General features: G+C 38.3%; 1 protein-coding gene across 2 annotated transcripts in view; it reads left to right on the top strand.

The window, feature by feature from the left end:
- NGLY1 (N-glycanase 1) overlaps nt 1-20,021 on the top strand; it is a 68,488-nt gene extending 48,467 nt beyond the window's left edge. For both annotated transcript variants that reach the window (XM_047769216.1, XM_047769213.1), the window contains exons 7-12: nt 645-790; nt 3,057-3,167; nt 4,416-4,580; nt 10,201-10,386; nt 18,297-18,474; nt 18,995-20,021. In XM_047769216.1, the coding sequence (XP_047625172.1) occupies nt 645-790; nt 3,057-3,167; nt 4,416-4,580; nt 10,201-10,386; nt 18,297-18,474; nt 18,995-19,170 (962 nt within the window). In that variant the 3' untranslated portion in view covers nt 19,171-20,021. The remainder of the gene's footprint in view (nt 1-644; nt 791-3,056; nt 3,168-4,415; nt 4,581-10,200; nt 10,387-18,296; nt 18,475-18,994) is intronic.
- Nucleotides 20,022-26,052: the final 6,031 nt, after the last annotated feature.

Here is a 26,052-nt window from a genome sequence, read left to right as displayed (position 1 = left end):
AGTGGAACTAACTCCTTTACATTAGCAAACCATGCATTGGTCCTATGTTCTTGGTGCTGTTGTTCAATATGTTTACTTTTTTAAAGTTATAGCTCACATTTTTTATTTATTTTTTGTCTTTTTGTCTTTTTTAGGGCCTCACCCGTGGCATATGGAGGTTCCCAGGCTAGGGGTCTAATGGGAGCTGTTGCTGCTGGCCTACGCCAGAGCCACAGCAACACCAGATCTGAGCCATGTCTGCAACCTACATCACAGTTCATGGCAACGCCGGATCCTTAACCCACTGAGCAAGGCCAGGGATCGAACCTGAAACCTCATGGTTCCTAGTCAGATTGGTTAACCACTGAGCCACGAAGGGAACTCCCAGCTCACATTATTTTTTAATTAAGCCTAAAACTGATTATATTAAAGGAGATTTTCCAAAACATTTTCAAGGATTTCAAGGAGACAGAAAAATTAAAACAAATGTTCTAGAGTCTTGTGGGCCTCAAAATGCTTGGTCTTATTAATTAAAATTTAGAATGTTGCATATTATTATATGGTTCTCATCTTAGGCATTCCATAGTTATTGGAAGTCTTTCTGCTTTTATAAAATTGACTCTGGTTTCCTCTTTCTCTCTCTGTCCTTTCTCTCACTTGAGCAGACCACGTCTGGACTGAAGTCTATTCCCCTTCTCAGCAGCGTTGGCTGCACTGTGATCCCTGTGAAGATGTCTGCGACAAGCCCCTCCTCTATGAAATAGGGTGGGGCAAGAAGCTGTCCTATGTCATTGCATTTTCTAAAGATGAGGTAGCTCCTATGAGAAAAAAATGTTTTCTAAGCATCAGATTATTTTTCCTTTTTTGATAGCTTTTGAAGGTATAGTTGACATAAAATAAGCAGCGTGTATTTAAAGTGGACAACTTAATAAATGTTGTCCTCTGTATTCACCCATGGAATCACCTTTGCAATTGAGGTAGTGAGCACATTCCTTATCCCTTGAGTTCTGCATTATCCTTTCTTGCCCTTCTCCAGACAGCCACAAACTTATTTTCTGAGACTATAGATTAATATGCATTTCTAAAGTTTTATATGAATGGAATCACATGTACTCCTTTTGATTGAGGGGGGATCGTTTTGCTCAGCATAATTATTTTGAGATTCACCCTTGTTTTTTCCTGTATCAGTAGTTGATTCTTTTCATTGTATGAATGGACCATAGTTTGTTTATCCATTTGCCTGTTGATGGACATTGGGATGTTTTCCAGTTTTACTATTTCAAATAAAGTTGCTATTAACATTGAGGGACAAGTCTTTATATGGGTATATGCTTTCTTTTCCCTTTGTTAAATGCCTGAAATGGAATGACTGAGTCATATTATAGGTGTATGTCTTAACTTTTTTTTTTTTTTTTAATCTTTTTAGGGTCACACACACAGCATATGGAAGTTTCCAGGCTAGGGGTTGAATCAGAGCTACAGCTGCTGGCCTACACTACAGCTACAGCAACATAGGATCTGAGCCACGTCTGAGACCTACACAATAGCTCACAGCAACGCCAGATTCTTAACCCACTGAGTGAGGCCAGGGATCCATCCTGCGTCCTCATGAATACTATTCAGGTTTGTAATGCACTGAGCCACAACGGGAATTCCAGTGTCTTTTTAAGTAACTGCTAAACTGTTTTCCAAAGGGATGGAGCCATTTTAGCTTCTCACCAGCAGTATGTGAGGATTCTCAGTTTCTCCATATTCCTCCTAATAGTGTGGTCTGACTTTCTCATTTTCACCCTTTTGATAGATAAGTGGTGGTATTGCATTGTGATTTCATTTATATTTCCCTAAGGATGAATATTGAGCATTCTTTTATGTGCTTATTTGTCATCCATTTGTCTGCTTTGCACATTTTTTAAAATTGGGTTCATTTTCTTGTTGGGTCTTTGAGAGTTCTTTATGTATTCTGAATACAAGTTCTTTTTCAAATTATGTTTTGCAAAGACTTTGTTCCTGTTTGTGGCTTGGCTTTTTATTCTCCCAGTGATTTTTGAAGAGAAGAAATTGATGAAGTCCACTTAATCAAATTGTTATTTTATGGATCTTGCTTTTTTTTTTTTTTGTCTTTTTGCGTTTTCGCCTTTTCTAGGGCTGCACCCGCGGCATATGGAGGTTCCCAGGCTAGGGGTCTAATCGGAGCTGTAGCCGCCAGCCTACACCAGAGCCACAGCAACATGGGATCCGAGCCGCGTCTGCAACCTACACCACAGCTCACAGCAACGCCGGATCCTTAACCCACTGAGCAAGGCCAGGGATCAAACCCACAACCTCGTGGTTCCTAGTCAGATTCGTTAACCACTGAGCCACGACGGGAACTCCTGGATCTTGCTTTTTGATGTTATATCTAAGAGATGTTTACCTAGCCCAAGCCAAAAGGACTTTCTCCCCCATTTTCTTTTAAAAGTGTGTAGTTGTAGTTTTACATTTGTGTCTTTGAGCCATTTGTGGTTAATTTTTATATGTAGTCCAAGGTGTGAATTGAAATTATTTTGCATATAAATAATAAATTGTTTTGGAACCACTAGTTGAAAAAATTATCCTTTCTCCATTGAATTATCTTTGCACCTTTGTTAAAAATCAGTTCCAGGAAGTTCCCTGGTGGTGTAGCAGTTAGGGGCCCGTGTTTTCTCTGCTGTAGAGCAGGTTCAGCCCCTGGCCTGGGAATTTTCATATGCCACAGCCCCCCCCCCAAAAAAAAAATCTGTACTATATTTATGTACATTTATAATTTATATGTTCAACACAATAAAAATGGAGTTTTGTTGAATTTTGTGAAATCAGCTAAATGTTCTATGAAATGTTCTATGTTCTATGAAAATTTCATCTCGTATTCAGTCTTTCTTGGAAGTGTACCAATTAGAAAATAAATTAAAAAACATATTCTCTAATTTTTTTAGCAGGTTTTTAAACTTCAAAGGATAGCATTTAAAAAATTCTGTTTAAGAATTGCATGCGTTTTAGGTATTTAGCAATCAAGGCTGATGGTTGTAATCTTATTAAATATTTATATCCTATAATTCGAGGTGGTTGATGTCACTTGGCGATATTCTTGTAAACATGAAGAGGTAATCTCCAGAAGAACTCAAATTAAAGAAGAGTTACTTCGAGAAACTATTAATGGACTTAATAAGCAGGTATGTGATGGGCATTTGTCATTTTTGCGAGAACATTTGCGATTTCTTTTATACAATGAAAGAATAGCCATTTTTTAACCCATTGAAGTTCCTAAAGTAGTAGCATTATTTTGGAAACAAAAATATTTAAGTGTATTAAATGTCTTTTTGTTCTTTGAAAATCTCCTTAAGAACTCATTTTAAATATTGTGGGAGGTTTTCATTTCTGCATTAAATTGTCATATCTCAAAGTTTAGTGAAACAATGTCTCAATTTGTTTAATACTCGATGTAAAATGTATGTTGTCTTATTTTTTGAAGTAAAGGAGTCTTGAGTTATAATTACACACACATCCCCCTCCAAGTATGGAAATTTCTGAAATAAGGCACAGGAAATTATTAACAGTGACTATTTTTGAAAAGAGGAACTGGGGGTCCAAGAGGAAAGTTTCAGCTTTTATTTTTATACCCCTTTTGTAGTACTGAATTTTTTTTGCCATGTGTGTTTATTATTTTTCACGTTTTAAAAAACAACTAATTTTGCTTCTGGCAAGCAGTTAGAATAGGGTCAATCACCTTACAGTGACTGAGATTCAAGGTGAGTTGTCTTGTACTGGGATTTCACCTTACTTATAGTGTATAGACCTTCCAAGATCTGAGGCTGAAAACCTAGGGTATTACTTGAGCTCCAGCGATTTACTCCCCAGCACTGACAATTCTACTTCAAACTTTGCTTTGCATTTCAGCTCTCTGGCCTGATTTGAGCTTGGCTCCTCATGCCACTTAATAATTGGCAGTGCCTGAAAGGGAGGAGAGGTGCAGTTCAGGTCAACTCAGTTTATTTCTTCCCTTGGAATCTTAGCTTCTTCAGTTTGAGCTACTTTGGTAGCTCTCTGTTACACTCAAGCAAGTGTTGGGGTGTCTGTGTGTGTTGTCCACTGCTGTCCTTGCCTTTCTCAGCAGGACAGTTGGTCTGACACAAGCTAGTCTATCACATCCAGAAACAGAAGCTGCTGCCTCTGTTTTAAATCTAGGCCAGCAAAGGGCATGGAAAGTTGGATGTGGGTGTTAAGTGATTGCTTAACATAAAATTTGTAAAACTATTTTACATTTCTACAGTGTCCTTTCTATTTTCCAAATATGTATATGGTTGAAAATAAAGTTAGTTCTTTTAAGATCCCATTACAATCCAAATGTCTTAATGACATTCATACTTAGAGATGGACCTCTCATTCTCCTGATCTTGACTTTTTTTTAACATGAATTACAGAGGCAAATATCTTTGTCAGAAAACAGAAGAAAAGAACTTCTCCAAAGGATAATTGTGGAGCTTGTTGAATTTATATCTCCCCGAAGCCCTAAGCCTGGAGAACTTGGCGGAAGGATATCTGGGTCCGTGGCCTGGAGAGTGGCCCGAGGAGAAATGGGTCCAGAGGTATTTAATTCATACAGATGATGATCTTCTCACTTTTCTCACTTCCTCTCCTGTGCCATTCATGTACAGAAAAATGCATTGACCATGACCTTTCAATGAACTTTTCAGAGTCTTATGAAAAAATGTAAACATTTGAAGAGAACCAGTAATTGATCGACATAGTATAATTACATGAGTTAGCAAAGCAATTAAAATGGCATTTTTTATTATTTTTCTTATGTAAATTTCTAGTACAGTATAACTTTTACTGAAGTGTATAAAAATGCACAAATTATATGTATACAGAGTAACAGATTTTCACAAATTGTGGTTCCTCATGTAACCACTGTCCAGATTAAGAAATAAACAACCAGGAAGTTCCTGTTGTGGCACAGCAGAAATGAATCCCACTGTATCCATGAGGATGTGGGTTTGATCCCTGGCCTTGCTCAGTGGGTTGGGGATCCAGCATTTCCTTGACCTGTGGTGTAGGTTGCAGATGCAGCTCAGATCTGGCATAGCTGTGGCTGTGGTATAGGCCAGCAGCTGTACCTCCAGTTTGACTCTTGGTCTGGGAAATTCCATATGCCACAATTGAAGCCCTAAAAAGCAAAACAAAAAGAAGAAAGAAAGAGTCAACCAGACATCAGAAATAACCAAAGTTCCCTTCCAATCAGTGCCTTTCACCCCCAGAGTGACCATTGTCCTGGCTTTTAACATCGTGGACTAGTTTTATCTGTTCTTTATGTAAATGAAATCTTATAGAATATACTCTTTTGTTGATGATTTCTTTCTTTTAACATTACTTAGATTCATGCTTGTTGCTGCATGTTTGTAATAATTTATTCTCATTGCTATATAATATTCCACTGTGTAAATATACTATGATTTATCCATGGTAGTATTGGGTACCTGGGTTGTTTGTCAGTTTTGGTTAAAAATGATGCTACTCTGCTATTCCCAATAGCCAAGATATAGAAACAACCTAAATATCTATCAGCAGATGAATGGATTAAGAAGATGTGGATTAAGAGTTCACATTATGGCTCAGTGGGTAAAGAACCCAGTGTTGTCTCTGTGAGGATGTGGGTTCAGTCTCTGGCTTGGTTCAGTGGGTTAAGGAGCTGGCATGCCACAAGCTCTGGCAGAGTTTGCAGATATGGTTCGGATCTGGTGTTGCCATTGCCATGGCATAGGCTCCAGCTGCAGCTCCAATTTGACCCCTGGCCCAAGAACTTTCATATGCTGCAGGTACAGCCATAAAAAGGAAAAGAAAAAAAAATGTGCGTATGTACAATGGAATATTACTCAGCCATAGAAAAATGAAATAATGCCATTTGCAGCAACATGGATGCAACTAGACATTATCATACTAAGTGAAGTAAGTCAGAAAGAGAAGGGCAAATACCATATGATATTATGTATATGTAGGATATAAAAAAAGATACAAATGAATCTATTTACAAAACAGTCAAAAACAGAAAACAAACGGTTACACAAAGGGGAAGCAGGAGCATAAGTTAGGAATGTGGGATTAAGAGATACATTACCATACATAAAATGGATAACCAATAAGGACCCACTGTATAGCACAGGGAACTATATTAATATCTTATAATAACCTATAATATAAAAAAATCTGGAAAAGAATATGTATAACTGAATCACTTTGCATTATACCTGAAACTAATACAATATCAACTATACTTCAATTTTTTAAAAAAATTGTAGAGTTCCCTAGTGGCATAGTGGGTTAAGGATCCACTGTTGTCACCGCCGTGGTGCAGGTTCAATCCCTGGCCCGGGAACTTCTGCATGGTGTGGACATAGCCAAAAAAATTGTGCTGCTGTGAAGATACACAGACATATTTTCAGTAAATGTGTATGTATGTTTTAGATAGGTACATATTTAGGAGCTGAATAGCTGGATCACAGAGTAGTAGGCTGTTCATACATATATACATGGAGTATGTTCAGCTTTAGCAAATGCTGCCAAACAATTTTCTAAAGTGGTTATGCCAGTTTACACTCTCCCTACAATTAAATGAGATTTTCCTACATCTTCGTAGTTTCTTATCTTTTTCATGTTAATGTTCCTGGATGGTATATAGTAGATTGTGGTTTTAAATTTGCATATTGATGCTTACTAATGAAGTAGAATGTCTGTTCTTTAAAATTTTGGATATCCTCTTTTGTGAAGTCGTATTCAGTGCTATGAAAATGCTGTAAAGTACAGTGGGGAAAAAAATAGAATCTGGGTAGTTCAGCTAATGAACGTGTTTATTTCTTATTACATACTTGCATACATCCGGTTTTGGCTAGAAATTGTTATTGGTACGAGTACTATTATGTGGTCAGACTTATTCTAAGATATAATCCCTTGATTAATCTCCCCAAATTAAATAATGAACAATGGAAATATAATTTCTAGAGTTAGGAGCTAGCTGAAAAGCAATGTGGTCTGTAATGGACATTAATACAATAGACTGTCCTTAGCCCTTAGTGACCTTAAAATTGACTCACAAGAAGGGATTTAATATAAATATCTAAGAAGATATGTAATGAAAAATGCTTGAAAGGGAAATAATCTGTCACAATAGCAATATCAAACAGTTCAAAACTGTTTTATATCTTACTTTTTCTATTTGTTTGTTTTGGTTTTTTTTAGGGCCATACCCACTGCATATGAAGGTTCCCAGGCTAGAGGTCAAATTGGAGCTACGGCTGCCAGCCTATGCCACAGCCACAGCAATGCAGGATCTGAGCCACGTCTGTGACCTCCACCACAGCTTACGGCAACGCTGGATCCTTAACCCACTGAGTGAGGCCAGGGATCAAACCCACAACCTCATGGTTCCTAGTCGAATTCGTGTCTGCTGCACCATGATGGGAACTCCTATATCTACTTTTTCTAAATTTGCCATTGTTACAACTTATTTCTCTAATAAAGGAGTATGTCCCAAAGGGGTGAATTATCCCTGATAAACTTTTATTTTTTCATCTATCCCATCATCTTTAGCACTAGAAGTGTTGATTCAGCCATAGAATTGCAAGATCTAAATTCAACAAATAATTCAGATCACTGCTGATACAGCACAAGTTACAAGTATAAATCTAAATGAAGCCCATTGAAAAGAGCTAATGTAATTCACAGCTGTGTTCAATTTAAAACATGGGTATTTAAGTCTTCATTTTCTTTTTATGGATGAGTGTGCTTCCTCTTGCATGGCACATAAGTTGATTAAACTTTAAAAATATGATTTGGGTCATATACCCAGATTGTTTTCCCTTTTGAAAAAATTTTTAATTTCTAAATTTCTGGAGACCATAGTAGGGCCATGGATTAAGTGTCTGTGCTAAAAAATTAGGGAACTATACCTTGAAGTCAAGTGAAAAAAGAAACATTGGTGATACCATTTTCAGAAAGAAAATTTTTATCTTAATCTTAGATTTTAAAGCATTTGTGAAATATTGTTATAAATGATATGTTCAGTAACACATTTTTCTTTTCCATTTGATAATTAGTTATACTTGGTAAAATAGTAGATAGTGTTAATTTAAAATCTTTTTTTTTTGTCTTTTGTTGTTGTTATTGCTGTTGTTGTTGCTATTTCTTGGGCCGCTCCCGCGGCATATGGAGGTTCCCAGGCTAGGGGTTGAATCGGAGCTGTAGCCACTGGCCTACGCCAGAGCCACAGCAACGCGGGATCCGAGCCGCATCTGCAACCTACACCACAGCTCACGGCAATGCCGGATCGTTAACCCACTGAGCAAGGGCAGGGATCGAACCCGCAACCTCATGGTTCCTAGTCGGATTCATTAACCACTGCGCCACGACGGGAACTCCTAATTTAAAATCTTAATTCCATTTGGTTTATGTCAGCACTCTGAATATCTTTGATAAAGAAGAGAAGAATGGGAAAGTATTGTTACATGCTTATTCTAAAGTTAAGCATAATTCATAGTTAGAAAGTCATCTTCTAAAAATAATAAGCTGCTTTTTTTTAACCTTATCTTCTTGGCAGTAATATTCACAAATCTAAGGAATTATCTTTTTATTCTTACATTTATAAATTTATCTTTCTATATCTAAGATGTTTTATGTTGTACATATTGATTCTTATACATTTCAAGTTTTTATATTATTTGATATCTAGTTCCCAATGTTTAACAAAAAATGGTTTACCTACTATCTTGATTAATTAGTAAAAAGCAAGATGTTGGCACAGACTAGAGCATGGTTCTCAGTGGTAGATAATTTTGCCTTCCAAGGAGACATTTGGCAACATCTGGGGACATTCGAGGTGCTTCATCTGAGAGGAGAGATACCACTGGCATCTGGTGGGTGGAGGCCAGGGATGCTGCCAGACAACCTGCAGTGCACAGGGCAGCCCCTGCCAGGAGGAGTTACCTGACCCACAGTGCTGCTGTGCTCATGTTTAAGGAAGAGGGGACACTGTGATAGTGGCACATAAAGATGTAGGATATCGTCTTTCTCAAGCTTTAGATTCACTCAGCGATTTCAGGGGACTCTTTTACATTAAAGTAAACATTGATTTATTTTGTAATAGAGTGCAAAATTTGTATGGAATTTTAAGGTGAAACATGAGCTTTTGTAGCAGATTTCACAGGTGCAGAAAACTGTTTGCAGGTATACCTCCTAGCTTCAGTTATCAGGAAAGGATACTGGTAAAATGGCTTTTGGCTAAGGCCCAAAGAATGAGAAACAATCAAGCATATGGCAAGTAGAAAGCAGCATTCCAAACAGAGGGAAGGGCTTGTGTCAAGGCCCCAAGGTAGGAACAAGCTGGGCACTTTTAAGTAACTAAGGGAAAAGTAACATTGTAGGAGTGTAGAGGTAGAAGGGAAGAGTGAAGTGAGACCTGGTGGAAGAAGCAGGCAGGGGACTGCCTTGTAGGGGTTAGAGTTTCAGCACTGTAGGAAGTCAGTGGAATGAGATAAGCAAGAAAGTGATGTATCCCACTTCACATTTTTAACAGTCCCTTTCATTACTATGTGGGGTGCTTAAGTCTTGAAAGCTAGGGAGTTCCCATTGTGGCTTAGCGTAAACGAATCTGACTAGTATCCATGAGTATTCAGGTCTGATCTACCTCGCTCAGTGGGTTAAGGATCCAGCTTTGCCATGACCTGTAGGTTGCAGACAGGGCTCAGATCCAGCATTGCCATGGCTGGGATGTAGGCCGGTGGCTACAGTTCCAATTTGACCCCTAGCCTGAGAATCTCCATATGCCATGGATGTGGCCCTAAAAAGACCATAAAAAAAAAAAAAAAAAAGAGAGAGAGAGAGAGAGTTCAAAGCTGAGAGTCAATTTAGGAAGCAATTACAATAGTCCAGTTTAAGGTGGTGGTGGTAGGGGTGGAACTGAATTCTTGTTGACACAGAATCACAAAAGTATAAGTCAGAGCTACATTTTTTATTTCTTGTTTTCTGTCTAGTAATGTTCGGTGCTTAGCATTGCACTGATCATATTTAACCTATAAAATGTTTCCCAAATTTTTCAATAGCACCAATTTTTCATTTTGAAGTTGAAGAAACCTCTTAACCACTATACATAGGAGTACCTCTTTTGTGTAGCTATTTTCTATTATGTTGAAAAACTAATTCTGCTTTCTTTTTAAGAGTAAAGAAATCCTGTTCATCCCCTCTGAAGAAGAGAAGATTTCTAAGCAGCTCCACCTTTGCTACAATACTGTAAAAAATCATTATGTCCGAGTTTCAAGTAATAACCAAATTCTTGATGGATGGGAGAATGGTGTGTGGAAAATGGAATCCATATTCAGAAAAGTTGAAACAGACTGGAACATGGTAACAATGCATGAAACTGTTTAAAACCTAGTCATTGATTAAACCATGAACTTCATTTTTCAGCTGTGTGTAATGTAAAAAATGATATCAAAATTACTTTTAGTAATCTCTAAACTTGTAAAAGAAAATCCTGCTCCCAACATTTAATCAAAAGTCCATTAGAAGTTTGTGTGTTTATATCAAGGAAGTATCCATTTTCATCAAAGAGGCAGGATTTAGTTCTTTTATGGGGAAAAATAAGTCTATGACCAACCCTATGGCAAGTTTTTACGTAAATATATAGAGTATGTTGTTATCCAGTTCCTTCATGGGTATATATTGATTGCCTACTGAAAGGCAAACTGTTAGGGACTATGGCAGATTAGTCTACAGTCCCAAGAGCCAACCATCTCCTGTGCTTTCCTTTCATAAGAATGTGGATGATCATGTAGCAATATTGGTTACTTTGTCTCTGTGTCCTAAAAAACAAAGAAAGAAATGGATGCTAGGACTGTAGTAGCTCATTATAGCAACTTGTACATTGTTGTCACATGTCATCTGTAACAATAAAATTTGCTTTTAAACTGCCCTACCCCTTAGACAGGGAAAATAAGCTCAGAGCTACTCACATAACTTAAGCAGACCTACCACATTGTCAGTAAATTTCATTGGAGTGAATGAACTCACCAAGTGAAGAGTGAGAAGGGAAGTTGTTCCCTGGTAAGACATACCCCAGTAGTTTTAAAAAGTGAGGCACAGAGAGTTCCCTGGCGGTGCAGTGGGTTTAGGATCTTGTTTTGTACTGTTGTGGCACAGGTTTAGTCCCTGCCCAGAAATTTCTGCTTGCCATGAGCACAGCCAATAAATAAATAAATACATAAATTTAAAAAAAAAAAGTCACAGATTGAGCTGCTGGTGTTTAGGAGCATCCTTATCTTGTGCTAGGAACTGATCAGACTAGAGACATTCAAAGATGAAGTCCTTTCTTTCTGTTTTATTCCCCCATAGGTTTGGCTCTAAACTTATCTTGGTGCTTATTTTGACTATCTTTTTTGCATTAAGCCAAGAATAATTTATAGGATTATTGAGATTGTAGATATAGGAATTTTCTTCTTCGGTTAAAGAAGGGCATATAAAACAAGATAAGAGTTAAAATTTAAAGATGTGTGTATCTGTAATTGACTATCTGGTTGATAAGAGAGGATGATTTTCTGGAAGACTATCTTTACCTTAAAAATTACTTTGAACAGGTAGTTCCCATCATGGCACAGAAGAAACGAATCTGACCAGGAACCATGAGGTTGCAGGTTTGATCCCTGGCCTCACTCAGTGGGTTAAGGATCTGGTATTGCCATGAGCTGTGGTGTAGGTCACAGATGCGGCTCAGATCTGGCATTGCTGTGGCTGTGGTGTAGCCTGGCAGCTGTAGCTCTGATTCTGCCGCTAGCCTGGGAACCTCCATATGCCATGGGTGTGGCCCTAAAAAGCAAAAAAATAAAAATAAAAATAAAAAGTCTCTCTGAACAGAAAGCAGATAGGATAGACATGGTATTTATCCAAGGACTAGTCTGTGCTTGCTGAACTAGTGAAAAAAGCATGACACCTTTCTAACTGTAGTCCTGTTGGAGAAAACAGTGATGTGCTGAAGAATAGGTCTAGTCTATGGCTTATTCTTGGTCCTGTTCATGCATTTGTTCATCTGCAAACCAGTACTGAGTGCCTGTCCTGCCAGGCGCTGTCTGTCATCAGCTGCATGGTAAGAACGTGAAGATGCTGTTTCTGCCCTCACAATCTAACAGAGGACGCTGAAGCTTAGCCATCTTGGCCACAATGCTGAGTGCTGTGATAAGGACATCAGCACGTTGCTATAGCAACACGGGGTGTGGATAAGTAGCCCTGGCATGGGAGCTAGGCAAAGCCCCACAGAGCAGGTAATACTGGACATGGAGAGAAGAGTAGGTGTTCTGAGTAGGTGTTTGTAAGCAAGGGAGCTACAGGGCAGCATGTGGGGTGCAGAGGGTATATTGTATGAGGAGGCTTTAAATAATGTAAATGAGATGTGAGGGCCATTCCTACAACACAGGTGCCTACTCAAGTAAAGTTTATGCCTTCAAATACTTTTACAAAGGGTACCTTAAATTAAAAAAAGCTTAATGACTCCATTTCCAGTTAAAATATTTAGTATTAAATGAAAAGTACCAGAATTGTGACTACACTTGTAGAGACCAGTAAAAATAACTCTTATTGGGAAATAACAATTAAAAAAAAAAAAAAAGAACTTCACCAACAACAGGGGAAAAAATAAATAACTCTGAAGTAATATATTGCCATTAAAATGTGAAATTTTCACCTAAGTTAGTATTATCAGTTATGTTCTAGGATGCCCCCAATTAGGGATTCTCTAAATCCACTATAAAGTAGGAGTTTGTTTTGCACCACACCTTTCCTCAGTATCTCCAGCCTGGACATTTAGAATAGATTCTTACCCTCTCAAGCAGGTAGTCTCCCAGGAGCAGAGAGAAGAACTAAATTTTACTGCTTAGCAGATACATTGTTCAGGAGTGTATGAATTTGAAGGGAGTATAGAAAGCTAAATCAAGAGTCTACTTGTTAGGAGGCAAGTAATAACACTTTGATGAAAGTGATGTGTTTTTTTCTTTTTAGGGACACACCTATGGCATATGGAGGTTCCCAGGCTAGGGACTGAATTGGACCTGCAGCTGCCAGCCTACACCACAGCCACAGCAAAGCTAGATCCTTAATGCACTGAGTGAGGCCAGGGATCAAACCCGCATCCTCGTAGATACCAGTTGGGTTCATAACCCACTGAGCCACAGTAAGAACTCCCTGACAAAAGCGGTGTTAACAGCTTCCTGACTCATCCATCTGCATTGTCTTGGTCCCTTCAAAGATGTCCTCCACACTGTAGCCAAAAAAAATTTTCAAAATACCATAAATGAAGGAGTTCCCATCAGCGGTTAACGAACCCATGAGGATTCAAGTTCAATCCTAGCCTTGCTCAGTGTGTTAAGCTTCTGGTGTTACCTTGAGCTGCAGGTTGCAGACATGGCCCATGTTGCTGTGGCTGTGGTGGAGGCCAGCGGCTACAGCTCTGATTCAACTCCTAGCCTGGGAACCTCTATATGTCACGGATGTGGTCCTAATAAGACAAAAAAATCCCATTTGCTACTGAGTAAACTTAGGGTAAGAAAAAAAGCAGTTCAAGTCTCGTCTGTGCCCTGGCCTTGCACAGGCTCCTCACTTGCTCTCTGCTTTGAAGCTGCCCTGCCCTGCTCCCCCTCTCCACAGAGTCTCTTTTCTTTGCCTTTTGTTAGATTAACTTATCCTTAGAAATTGGTGTAAGCCTCATCCCTTCTGGTCTCAGCCAGCTGGCTCCTTTTTCCCCTTGCCTGACTCACTGCACGCTCTGTATCCCCTTCCTGACCTGTGTTCTAATATGTGTGAGAAGAGATTTGCCTCTCTCCTACTAGACTGTAAATGTTTCCTGGGCAGACCCCTTGATATTTCTGCTCACTTTAGTACTCTCAATATTCATACATTATAGTGCATAGTAAAGGTATTAGTAGAGATTGATGGGTATGAAAAAGAATGGTTGCATGTATATGGCATAAATTCTGCACCACCATAGGTACTCTCTCTTTGTTCAGACTGTGTCCCTTGGATGTTTTTAGAAACTTTGCATTTTTGAGCAGTTTTATCATTCCCTTTGTCACTAGAGTCATTTTAGCACTTTTGGTGCATGGCATTATGTCCAGAATTGATTCACTCAGTCATTCAGCTGACATGCTCGGCACTTAGGATGTAATGGTAAGTGAGTAAGACAAACCCAAGGGAGCATGGACTTGTGTAGGTGGAAGACACATGGGCCAACTGTTGATATTAGTGAGGTGAGTGCTGGAAGGATATGGTCTGTGTGTGAGATGGAAGGAAGAGCCACTGTCTTGAGTCAGAGAGACCTTGCAGAAGAAGCGATTATCTGAGTGGGCTTTTGGAGGATGTAACAGAGGGAGAGGTCTCAGAGTGGGGACAGGATGTGGGCATGAGAGGTAGTGTGTGCAAACGCACCAAAGTGAGGAACATCTGGCATGTGTAGAGAAGAGGAAGTAGTAGAGCGTATGAGGGAAAACAAGTGGGAAATAAGACTAGAGGGGTGAACAGTTAGTTGTCAGGCCCCAGGGCCTTTGATGACCTCGCAGTGACCCAATAGGAAGCCAGGCAGGAGTTCAGGCAAAGGAAGAACATGATCACCCTAGTGATCCAGAGGCTGCAAAGGGAATAAATGGGAAGTATAGTCTAGAAGGATTTAAGTAGAGTGGGAACACCTGAGTTGGACTTCAATGAGCAAATGGAAAAACCGAAGATAAAATACATGAGCAAGAACAGTTTACCAGCACTGCGTTAAAACTTCTTGAAATATAGCTGCACTGCTGGAGATCTGTGGGAATGACTGCATGGTGTCTGCTGTATGGTGGATTTACTTAGAGTTCATCTTGGCGGCCTCAGCAGAATATTAGTTTTAAAAGCATTCTCAAGAATAGCTTCAAACCGTACAGTAAAGAATGACCTCCAGGAGACTGTAGCAGCAGACTGACTAGTCTGGCACATGAATAGAAAATCTTTAAGTGAAGATCTTCCTGAGAATGTGAAGTACAGAAAGAAGGGTGATGTTCCACTTGTGTTGAGTGTTGAAATAGTGGTCACAGCCACACCCCAAAGGACGAGTTTCATCTGTGTAAGTTGTGAGCAGTGTAACTTAGACCTGAAACCACAGATGCACTGGTGTTGTGCCAGTGCACCACAGATTGTGGTGTGCCGTTTTGTCCTTACAGGTGCTAGGAAGGGATCTACCTATGAATTTAAAAAGCCAACAGGCAAACATTTGAGATAAATCAAGATGTTATGAACAATCAACAGTTACAAAAAAAAAGTTTTTCCCCCCTTTAGAGCAAACAGTTGACTATTTGAGAGGTTATAATTTTTTTTCCTCCTAAATAAATTACTGGTTCTATTGGTTTTATACCTAGATGGGACCACAGTTGGAGGTTTATGTAACTCCTGTTGTTTTGGTACATTTCAAATTACCAAACTGAGTATACATATTTTGGTAACATCCTACCACCTCCAAAAACGCTGAGTTCAGTAAGTTGGTTAAAATGATATGGGAGTTCCTGTCGTGGCACAGTGGAAAGGAATCCAACTAGGAACCATGAGATTGCAGATTCGATCCCTGGCCTCGCTCAGTGGGTTAAGGATCTGGAGTTGTCATGAGCTGTGGTGTAGGTTGCAGACACAGCCCAGATCCTGCACTGCTATGGTATAGGCCAGCAGCTACAGCTCTAATTCAGCCACGAGGCTGGGAACCTCCATATGCTGCAAGTGAGGCCCTAAAAAGCAAAATAATAAATAAATGAATAATTTAAAAAGTAGCAAACCAAAAAAAAAAAAATGCTTTAGACAAAATGGACTGTTATCAAAAGATTTCATGAATTTTCAACATAAATAGGGTCTGTTTTATCTCCATATGCTATTTCATTAGCCTAAGAGAGCTTTTATTTGCTCACATAACATGTAAAGTTTTATTTAAGCATATAAGAATTCAGCAATGAATTCCATCTTATCTTTTAACTTTTTGGAGGTAAAAACTAATTTAATACCTTTAGGACTTAAAAATGTTAATCTTAAGAGAAAGCAATTCTCAGACATGTTCAACAGCTATTTTAAACCTTCTATGACCCTTAAAAACAGTTCAGGCTAAGACTTACCTGATATAATCGAGGCAGTAGTTGGGTTAAACTAGAAATGTGAGGTTAACCTGACTTCAGCCTATCATATTTTATGCCCACACTTTTAGGGGGGGACATTTGAAACTATTGAGCTCTGAAAACATACAAGACATGGAAGACGTATATTGAGATATAAATTTAAATGTATTTATTTATCGTTTAAGATTACTTTCCTACAATCTTTTAATTTCTTCCAACCACCTTTCTTCCAGTAACCCCTCTGTTTGGCTCATCTTTTCCAGACACCCCTGTTACTAACCACTCCTTCGGAGGAGTAATTAAGTTTTGGGTAATCCCTTGATGCCCAGTAGCTTAGCAGAGGTGAAACTAACAGCTCCCCAGGTGTGTTAGTGCAGCCCTAAGCCCTGGGTTTTGGGACAGACAGCTGTGATGAGTGTGTGGTAGGGGCACATGCACCAGAGAGGTGGTAGGGTGGGGTTGCTGGGCTTGAGTGGGGCAGGCACTCATCTAAGCTTGTTACACAGACAGCAGTGGCAATTAGACATATCTAAGGAGATTAAGTCATTTTCCTTGGAGAGTGAGTCGTTTATGGCTCAGTGATTCTAAAGATTCAAATTAAATTAGCTGACATTTAACCTGGAAGAAAACTAGCTATAGGTTGCCAAATGGCATAGAATATGAATAGAATATTAGCAGTGATTGACTTTTTACTTGATGACTGCAGACTAGAATGGCACAGAGTAGGATGTCCCCATGGCAGATGTGTTTCATGTGTTACTTCCAGCTATTTGCTCCTGAGAAGTAGAATAGGTGTTTCGGGAAGAATGTGTGCATGCTTGTGCTGATTCCTAATACTTAAATACTGTTTATTAAATCCCATAAATCAGAGCCTCTGCCATCAGAGAGTTTATGGTTTGGTTAAGTTAGATAATACAAGTGCACCTTGTATTTAAATAGTTACATTTGGAGGTCCCATCTGGCACAGCAGAAATGAATCTGACTAGGAACCATGTGGTTGCGGGTTTGATCCCTGGCCTCACTCAGTGGGTTAAGGATCTGGCATTGTGTGGCTGTGGCATAGGCCAGCAGCAGTAGCTCCAATTCGACCCCTAGCCTGGGAACATCCACATGCTGCGGGTGCAGCCCTAAAAAGCCAAAAAAAAAAAAAAAAGAAAAGAAAGTTACATTTGGGTAAGGGAGTATTGGCAGTCAAGGTGGGATGAAATTCTGAAGGACCATGAAAACTAAGAGTTTGGATTTAATGCAAGAGGCAGGTACTTGTTGTATGTTCCAGACCAGGCAAACAATATGAAGGAAGTAGGATTTTTAATTAGGCAGTTGCAGAAAGATGAGTGTAAAGTCCTGAGTGTAGTGGTAAGTGCAATATAAATGAGGAAAGTTGGTTTTTGTTTTTGTTTTTGTTTGTAAGACTTAGTTCAAAGAAATGCATGGGTTTGAACATTAGGGATAAATGATTAAAGAGTCAGATTCTTAGGGACTTGAGCCTGGGTGAGTGCAGTTACCTGTGAAAGACCAAGGCAGTGGATGTCAGTTTTCATGTTTTGAGTGTAGATGAAACTATGAAAGAAGATGGGCTGGAGGCAGCCAGTAAGCTTGGATGCCTCAATAGGACATTTAAAGTGGGTAGGGCAGGGATGACGAAGGCATGGGGAGCCTGCTGTTTAGAGAGGTGAGCAGGTAATGTGGATATTACCTTTAAACCATCACTCTTACTCAGCAGTGACGGAACTATTTGCTTGGTTTTAGAGGAAATGGCCCATCTCATTCTAGGAAAGTGTCTGAAAATTGACTTAGAAAATATAAAGATAATTGCATTTAAAAGGACCCTTCATTTCCACCTGAATTCATCATAAAGTCCATTTTAAGTAGCTATATGTATTAATTTAAAAGAGAATATGATTTGCCAAAATTTGGTTAGCATGCAGCCTTAGGGCTGTGCTTACTGAGGCACCTGTACTCAGATATCTTTCATCCTTAGAAAAGATGCTATAGGAAAAATTTGTAATGAAAAAATATTTTCAGTGGGGAAAAATTAGGGTTGTAATAACCATTCATGCATAGCAACTGTGACAGTAAGACTTTGTATGTGCTTTCTATGCTGTTTCATTATTTCTGACAGTTCCTTTTACCCCTCTTACATTATAGGTGTATTTAGCCCGAAAGGAAGGATCGTCTTATGCTTACATTTCCTGGAAGTTTGAATGTGGGTCAGTTGGTCTGAAAGTAGATAGCATTTCCATTAGGACAAGTAGTCAGACCTTTGAGACTGGAACAGTACAGTGGAAATTGCGATCTGATACAGCACAAGTGGAACTGACAGGCGGTAAGCATTTGGAGAATTAAATCATGAAGTGTGTTTAAGACTCTGAAAAGTAATTGTACTTGTTTGCGATATAGTCAGAGTTTTCTTACCTAAGAGTTATTCATACTATTGCAGTAAAAATTGTTCAAGTTAAAAACTGTACAAGTTCATTGTAATAGCAGGACTTATGTTTTTTATTGTGAAACAGAAAGGGAAAGAGAAAAATCATTTCTTTTTCAGAGAAAGCATTTCCTCCATAAAGAATATTCTGTATGTATGTATGTATTTTTCTTTTTATGGATGCACCCATGGCATATGTAAGTTCCTGGGCTAAGGATCAAATCCAAGCCACAGCTGTTACCTGTGCCACAACTGCAGCAACACAGGAGCCTTAACCCACTGCACCATAGCAGAAGCTCTAATTTGTATTTATTTTTGAGGGTTGGTTTTTACCTGTAAGGCAGGTATATAAAATACATTCCAAAACACTGTCTTTATGTTCTTACCAAAAGCAAAGTGAATTTTTTTTTTCTTCCGACAGATAAAACTCTTCACTCCTATCATGATTTTTCTGGTGCCACTGAAGTTATTTTAGAAGCAGAATTAAGCGGAGGAGATGGTGGTGTTGCTTGGCAACACACCCAGCTGTTTAGACAAAGCTTAAATGACCATGAAGAAAATTGTTTGGAGATAATTATAAAATTCATTGACCTTTGAGGATCTGAACATTATGGAAAAGCTGGCAATAATCAAGAACTTAGCATGTTCTAAAGTAATCTGTTGGTTCTGTGCATGCTTAGTTGGCAGTTTGCTACCCTGTACTAGTGTATTTCCTTGTTGGCTCTCCATCATGTAATGTTCATGAAAATATATCTTTATACTATGGACCATAATGACACCTTGAATTAAATGCTCCCTTCCATATGTGACTATAATTTGGAGTAAAGTCTTACTGCCCCATTATGAGATTTTAATCTAAAAATTGTAAGTATGGTTTTGAAAGTAAAATGAAGGTATTTATGATTAAGGCTATTATGATGAAATCTTAAGCTAATAATAGTAATTTCACAGTTTCTGATCAGATTAATTTCTCCATAAGTGATTGAAATAGATTTCCTAAGTTTTTAAATTTTTAATAAATGTGAAAGTGTGCTATCTCATAAGTTATAATGCATGAAAATTTTTATGATTGTAAATATGTAGGCATTTAAGAAATAAAATGAATTATTTTGCTTTATATCTTTTTAGTGGTTACTTTGTTTAAATAAAAATCATAAGTATGCTAAACATTAGAATCCACTTGAGATGAATTATGAAAACATTTAGCATAAATTTACAGATAAGTTATAAAACCATAATATGTGGACACTTCAGAAAATGCTTTACTTTGGAGTTTACTTTTGAGTGTTTTTATCTACCTCATTGAGTAAAATGTTTATTCTTTTTTAAAAAATGTTTATTCTTGACTTTGAAACTATGTAACTATATTATTCAGAATTTATATAGTGTATCAAGAGTTTTTGTGTGTGTTCCCTAGAACCTCTCCAATTAAATTTAGTGAACATTTATTGAGTCTTTGTGTGAAAAAGCGTTGTCATAGCACCCGCAGGGAGGCGGTGATGGAGATGACCGCAGCTCCATCCTCTGCATGCCTTTGTGACATTCTGCAAAGTGAGTTCTCAACTCTTCAGACAAGAAAAGCACATTCTTAGACATTCTCACCCTGTGCAACTCAGTAATACATTTATATGCATTATTAAATATGTACTAACATTCTGAAACAAAGGTCTTATAGTTTTGTTTCAATTGTAGTCAAACCCTGTTGAGGACCACTTTCTTGCTAAAAAGTTACATTTAAAAGAAAAATAGCTTGCGCATCTAAATTTATCAATGTCTTGATATTAGAAAGTTTCTGGAACTGTCAAACTCTTAATTACAGCATTATATAGTGGCCAAATACATAAAATTGGAGAGACTTGACTCTTACCTGTCTTAAAGTAACTGGTTTTGGCACGGTGAGTATTTGGATCATCAAGTGGACCAGCATTCTTCATGAGAACACCTGGAGCTCGACAAGCAGTCTTATAAAGGTGATATTTGAAATAAACTGAATATAATTTATCTCTGAAAATGAAACATTCTAATTTTTACTAAGGCTTTAAGTAGAAATGTAATTAAAGTTCAGGTGTCCTTTTTTTTTATAGAGTTGAAGTGTTGAAAACTAGTTGCACACTTTTCCTGAAATGTGTTCTGTGAGAGTTTCAACTTCAGTGTACCTGGCGCATGTTAATTGATACTTTATTTTGCAGACAAGTTTGGAAATAGTACAGAATTATGAGACAAAGCAATTCTCAATTATATGTACAGCTTAGTGACGATAAACTAGTAAGGCAAAAGTAACTGAGGCAAAGAAGGGCTAACAGTATACAGATCCCCTCAATAAACTGGCCTAATATTAGCTACCCTTTGTATAGCAGTCATCTGGAATTTTTTTTTCTCCACATCCACAGCATGTGAAAGTTCCCAGGACAGGGATTCAAACCCACACTACTGCAGAGACAATACCAGATCCTTAACTACTAGGCCACAAGGAAGCTCTGATTTTTTTTCTAAAGTCATTTTAAGAGTTATTTGTTTATACAGCATTAGACTGTTAGATTACTGTTATGGACTGAATGTTTATGTACCCCTCCTCCCCAAATTCATATGTTGAAATCCTAACCCCCAATCTGATGGTACTAGGAGGTGGGGGCCTTTGGGAGATAATTAGGTCATGAGGGTGGAGCCTTCATGCAGGGGATTAATGCACTTAGGAGAGGAGAAGATCGCTTGCTTCCTCTCACTCACCCCAGCAGTGAGAACAATGGACGAGGCCATCCCTCAACCAGGAATAGGGGAAGGGTCTTAACTAGGAACCTGGCCTGATCTCAGGCTTCCAGCTTCCACAACTGTGAGAAACGTTTGTTGTTCAAGCCCCAGTCTATGTAATTTGTTACTGCAGTCCAAAGTAGGATAATCAATTAAAAGAGCACTGCTCTTTTTGCTGATCTAAAGGGTGAAAAACATCTAATTTTAACTTTCATTTCCTTGGTTACTATTAAGTTCATTAGCCAGTTTTGTTATTCAAATGTTCTATATATAAAACAGTCATCGCTCACTACACTATCTACAGGGGATTGGTTCCAGGACTCTCCACAGACACGAGAATCCAAGGATGCTCAAGTCCCTTTTAGAAAACGGTGTAGTATTTGCACAAAACCTACACACATCCTCTCATACTAGATCATCTCTAGAACGCTCATCTCTAGAAAATGCTCATAGTACCTGATACAATGTAGATGCTATATATATAGTTGCTGGCATGAGGCAAACTCAAGCTTTGCTTTTTGGAACTTACATGAATTTTTTTTTCTGAGTATTTTTTATTTTTATTGAATGAAAGATTTTTTGGCCATATCCACAACATGTGAAAGTTCCTAGGCCTCTCTACAAGTACATAATATTCCTTTCAGTTCAAGGTAGTTCACATTTGGGATGTCTCCAGTCTTATTCAACCAGCAGTTTAAAATTATGTTCACAGATATAGCACAAAATCAGGATTTTAGCTTCTGTATACACAATGACAGCAGTCGGTGGAGACTGCCTAGCAGCTGCACTTTCTTTAAGGCAGGAACTGCATCCCCATTATAAGGGGCACGGTCACCATCAACCCAAACTCTGCCCCAGTTCTGCTGCTGCATCCTAGCACCAGTCACTGTTTGCAGTAATACTCAAACTACTTTTCTTCTTAGAGAAATATTCTTCTGTTCCCATGTTTACCAAGATTATAAAGTTAGAGTAATGGATTGCATGGCTTTATTTACGAATTAATTTGTTTTTACCTACAGTCACTTTACTCATAGAAGTTATCTGCCTGTATGTGATGGAGTTTGTGACTGCCCTAAAGGAGTGTACTATTTTATTTACATGTTTTAGTCAAGTTTCAACTAATTGCTTTATATTACAAATTACTTAGAGCAAGATAATTTGCTATGTTGAATAGCTTGAGGAGAGGTTCTTTGAATTTTTAGGAACTTAGAATCCATTCGCAAGTTGCTTAAGGTGGTAGAGATTATTTCTGTATCAAATACAAAGTGTAGGAGACTTAATTTTTGTATTTTTATTTCTATAATCCCCAACTTCTTTGAGTGTTCTGTGAGGCAAAGCTCAGTTCCTGTAGCTGTCTTTGGATCCTTGTCATGAACAGTTTTTTGGAATGCTTTGTAAATATCACTACAGAGTGGCCAGTCCCATCATAGCACTCTCACTATGGATTAGTAACTGTAGTTTTTTTCCCAGTTACCCCTCCTGTTACTCGTTAATTTTTATTTTTTAAATTTTTTATTTTTATTATTATTTGCTATTTAGGGCTGCATCTGTTGCACATGGAAGCTCCAGGCTAGGGGTCCAGCCAGAGCTGCAGCTGCCAGCCTACACCACAGCGACACAGGACCCAAGTCACGTCTGCAAATTATACCACAGTTTACGGCAACACCAGATCCTTAACCCACTGAGTGAGGCCAGGGACCAAACCCACATCCTCAAGGATACTAGTCAGGTTCATTACTGCTAAGCGACAGTGGGAGGTCCCTACTTGTTAATTAAAATAAATAAATAAATAAATAAATAAAATTTGCACCCACAACAAGCAAAGGTTCTGGGGCCAGAGATCCAACCCATGCCACAGCAGCAACCTGAGCCACTGAAGTGACAACCCCAGGTCCTTAACTGTCTGAGCCACAAGGGAACACCAATATTTTACTAAAGAAATTTTTTTTTAAATACGGGGAAGTACAAAGAACGATTTAACAAAAACTGACGTACTCTCCACCCAAAAGTGAAATGTATTGGAGTTCCCGTCGTGGCGCAGTGGTTAACGAATCCTACTAGGAACCATGAGGTTGCGGGTTTGATCCCTGCCCTTGCTCAGTGGGTTAAAGATCCGGCATTGCCGTGAGCTGTGGTGTAGGTCGCAGACACGGCTCAGATCCTGCGTTGCTGTGGCTCTGGCGTAGGCTGGCAGCTACAGCTCCGATTCGACCCCTAGCGTGGGAACCTCCATATGCCACCGGAGCGGCCCAAGAAATGGCAAAAAGACAAAAAAAAAGTGAAATGTATCAACATTTTGTTTTATTTGCTTCATCTGCTAAGGAAAATCAAAACAGCACCTATAGAGTTGAAGCCGCTGTGGACCCTCTTCAGACCACTCCTCCTCCTCCTCCCCCACAAGCACCTACAATCAGGAACCTAGAGGTTATTTATTGTATTTTTTTTCCCACTTTTACTATGTACATATATCTACTAATATATAATATTGATCATATAGTTTCAAATCTACATAAATAGTATTATAAATAGTACATACTGTTCAATAATTTCCTTTTTCAGTCATTTTCTGTATCCATGTTGATACATATATATCTTAATTATCTTAACTGCTATACTCATTCCATCATTTAACAGCATCACAATTTATTTCTCCCTTACCAACCTGATGGATATTTGGCTTGTCCTCTGTTTATTACAAGCAGTTATTATTGCAATTATAACAAATGTTATCTGTGTTTCTGTGTGGAAAAGTGCAGTTTCTCTAGGATATATTCCTAGATATAGAGTTGCTGACTCACTGGATATGTATACTTTCAAATTTATTGCCAATTTTTCTCCAAGATGTTCAGTGCCAAGTTATAGTACAATTGGCATTTTACTCCAATTCCTGCTTCTCCATACCCTGGAGTTAAATTTTATAATTTTTGTTGTTAAATTATTGTTAAATTTTATAATTTTTGAAGTATAGTTGATTTACAATATTTTGATATTTTCAGGTATACAGCAAAGTGACTCAGTTATACATACACATATATACTTTTTTTAAAATGCTTTTCTATATAGGTTATTACAAGATAATGAATATATTTTCCTGTGATGTATAGCAGGTCCTTTTTGGTTATCTGTTTTATTTGTAGTAGTGTGTATATGTTAGTTCCAAATTCCTAATTTATCCCTCGCCCCACCTTTCCCCTTGGGTTACCATAAGTTTGTTACCTATGTCTGTGAGTCTCTTTAATTTGAAACTTTTTTTAGATTCCACATATAAATGATATCATGATGTTTGTCTTCCTGTGACTTCACATAGTGTGATAATCTGTAGTTACACCCATATTGCTGCAAATAGAATTATTTCATTCTTTTTTATAGCTGAGTAATGTTTACATCTTTATCTTTTCATCCATCAATGGATATTTAGATTGCTTCCATGTCTTGGCTATTGTAAATAGTGCTGCAATAAACATTGGGGTGCATGCATCTTTTCAAATTATGTTTTTCTCTGGATTTATGCCCAGGAGTGGGATTGCTGGATCATATGGTAGATCTATATTTAATTTTCTTAAGGAACCTGGATACTCTTCCATAATGGCTGCACCAACTTATATTCCCATTGACTAAACTTTGCCGTTATGATATGTGTGAAATGGTATTTTGTTGTTTTACTTTGCGTTTTTCTGATGATGGGTGAGTTAGCATATCCTTTTACATTTATTGGTCATTTGGCTGCCCTGCTCTGTGATTGCCTGTTTGGATATTTTGCCTGTTTTATGTTTTTATCCACTTGTGATCCATCTTTGTTAAGTATGTGGACAATCCTTTGTCAAACAAAAAAGCATAACACCACAAAAAGTCATCATCTCTATAAGGCCTATTTAGGAAAGTAACACCCTTTGATTTATACCTTTTTATGAGCCCCAAAACCAGTCTTACTAGGAGAGGGGCTTTATAGGAAGAACAGGGACAAATCTCTATCTGGTGGCAGTAGAGAATGGTGTGTTGAATTCCTGGTGTTCTTGAAATATAACGCTGAATGAAATTCCATGTATGATGGCAGTATGCTTATAATTTGGAGAACATTTAGGCTTAGAGAAAAATAAATGCTTGAAAATGAAGGCATTCTCATCCTAAATTCTTTGGTGAAAAGAAAAACTGTCATCTCAAATGTTATCTCTTGCAGATGTAAAAGACTAAAAGCAGCAAAGAAGGCCTTTGATCTTCACTTAATAAATATGAAACCATCAAAGCTCTTGTACTTGTAAACTTAAATTTGAAAGAGATTAAATGCTAAGGGGGAAGGAAGGCAGGAAAACTTTGTAAAATGAATCATGAAGTAGTTGAATTTCAAAAAATTCATGGCTGAAAAAGAGAGCATTGTGATGTTGGCTGGAGTCAAATCACCTCATTGGATAAGGAGAGTTAGTACCAAATGTTCATGCTATTGTGTCGCACATCTTTGCCACCAAGGAAAAATAAGGTATTTTTCTTAATAAAATACTATTACCCTATAAACATCAGGTGGTGGAGGAGTTGCCCAAAAGGCACAGTGCAAACCTAAGCACCATTTTTTCTTGTTCAGATGTATGGGAATAGGCCTCTACCCAGAGGTTCCTGTGCTGTCCCACTCGCCAGCCAGAGGCAGGTGGCCCTCCTCCCTTATATCCACTCTGTGTAGAATACTCCCAGCCCCATGTGCCCAGGGAGCTGCAGGAATGCCTTGTTACCAAATAGGTA

This window comes from Phacochoerus africanus, chromosome 1 (genome assembly GCF_016906955.1).
Source record: "Phacochoerus africanus isolate WHEZ1 chromosome 1, ROS_Pafr_v1, whole genome shotgun sequence".
NCBI lineage: Eukaryota > Metazoa > Chordata > Mammalia > Artiodactyla > Suidae > Phacochoerus > Phacochoerus africanus.
This window is presented reverse-complemented; position numbering and strand designations above follow the sequence as displayed.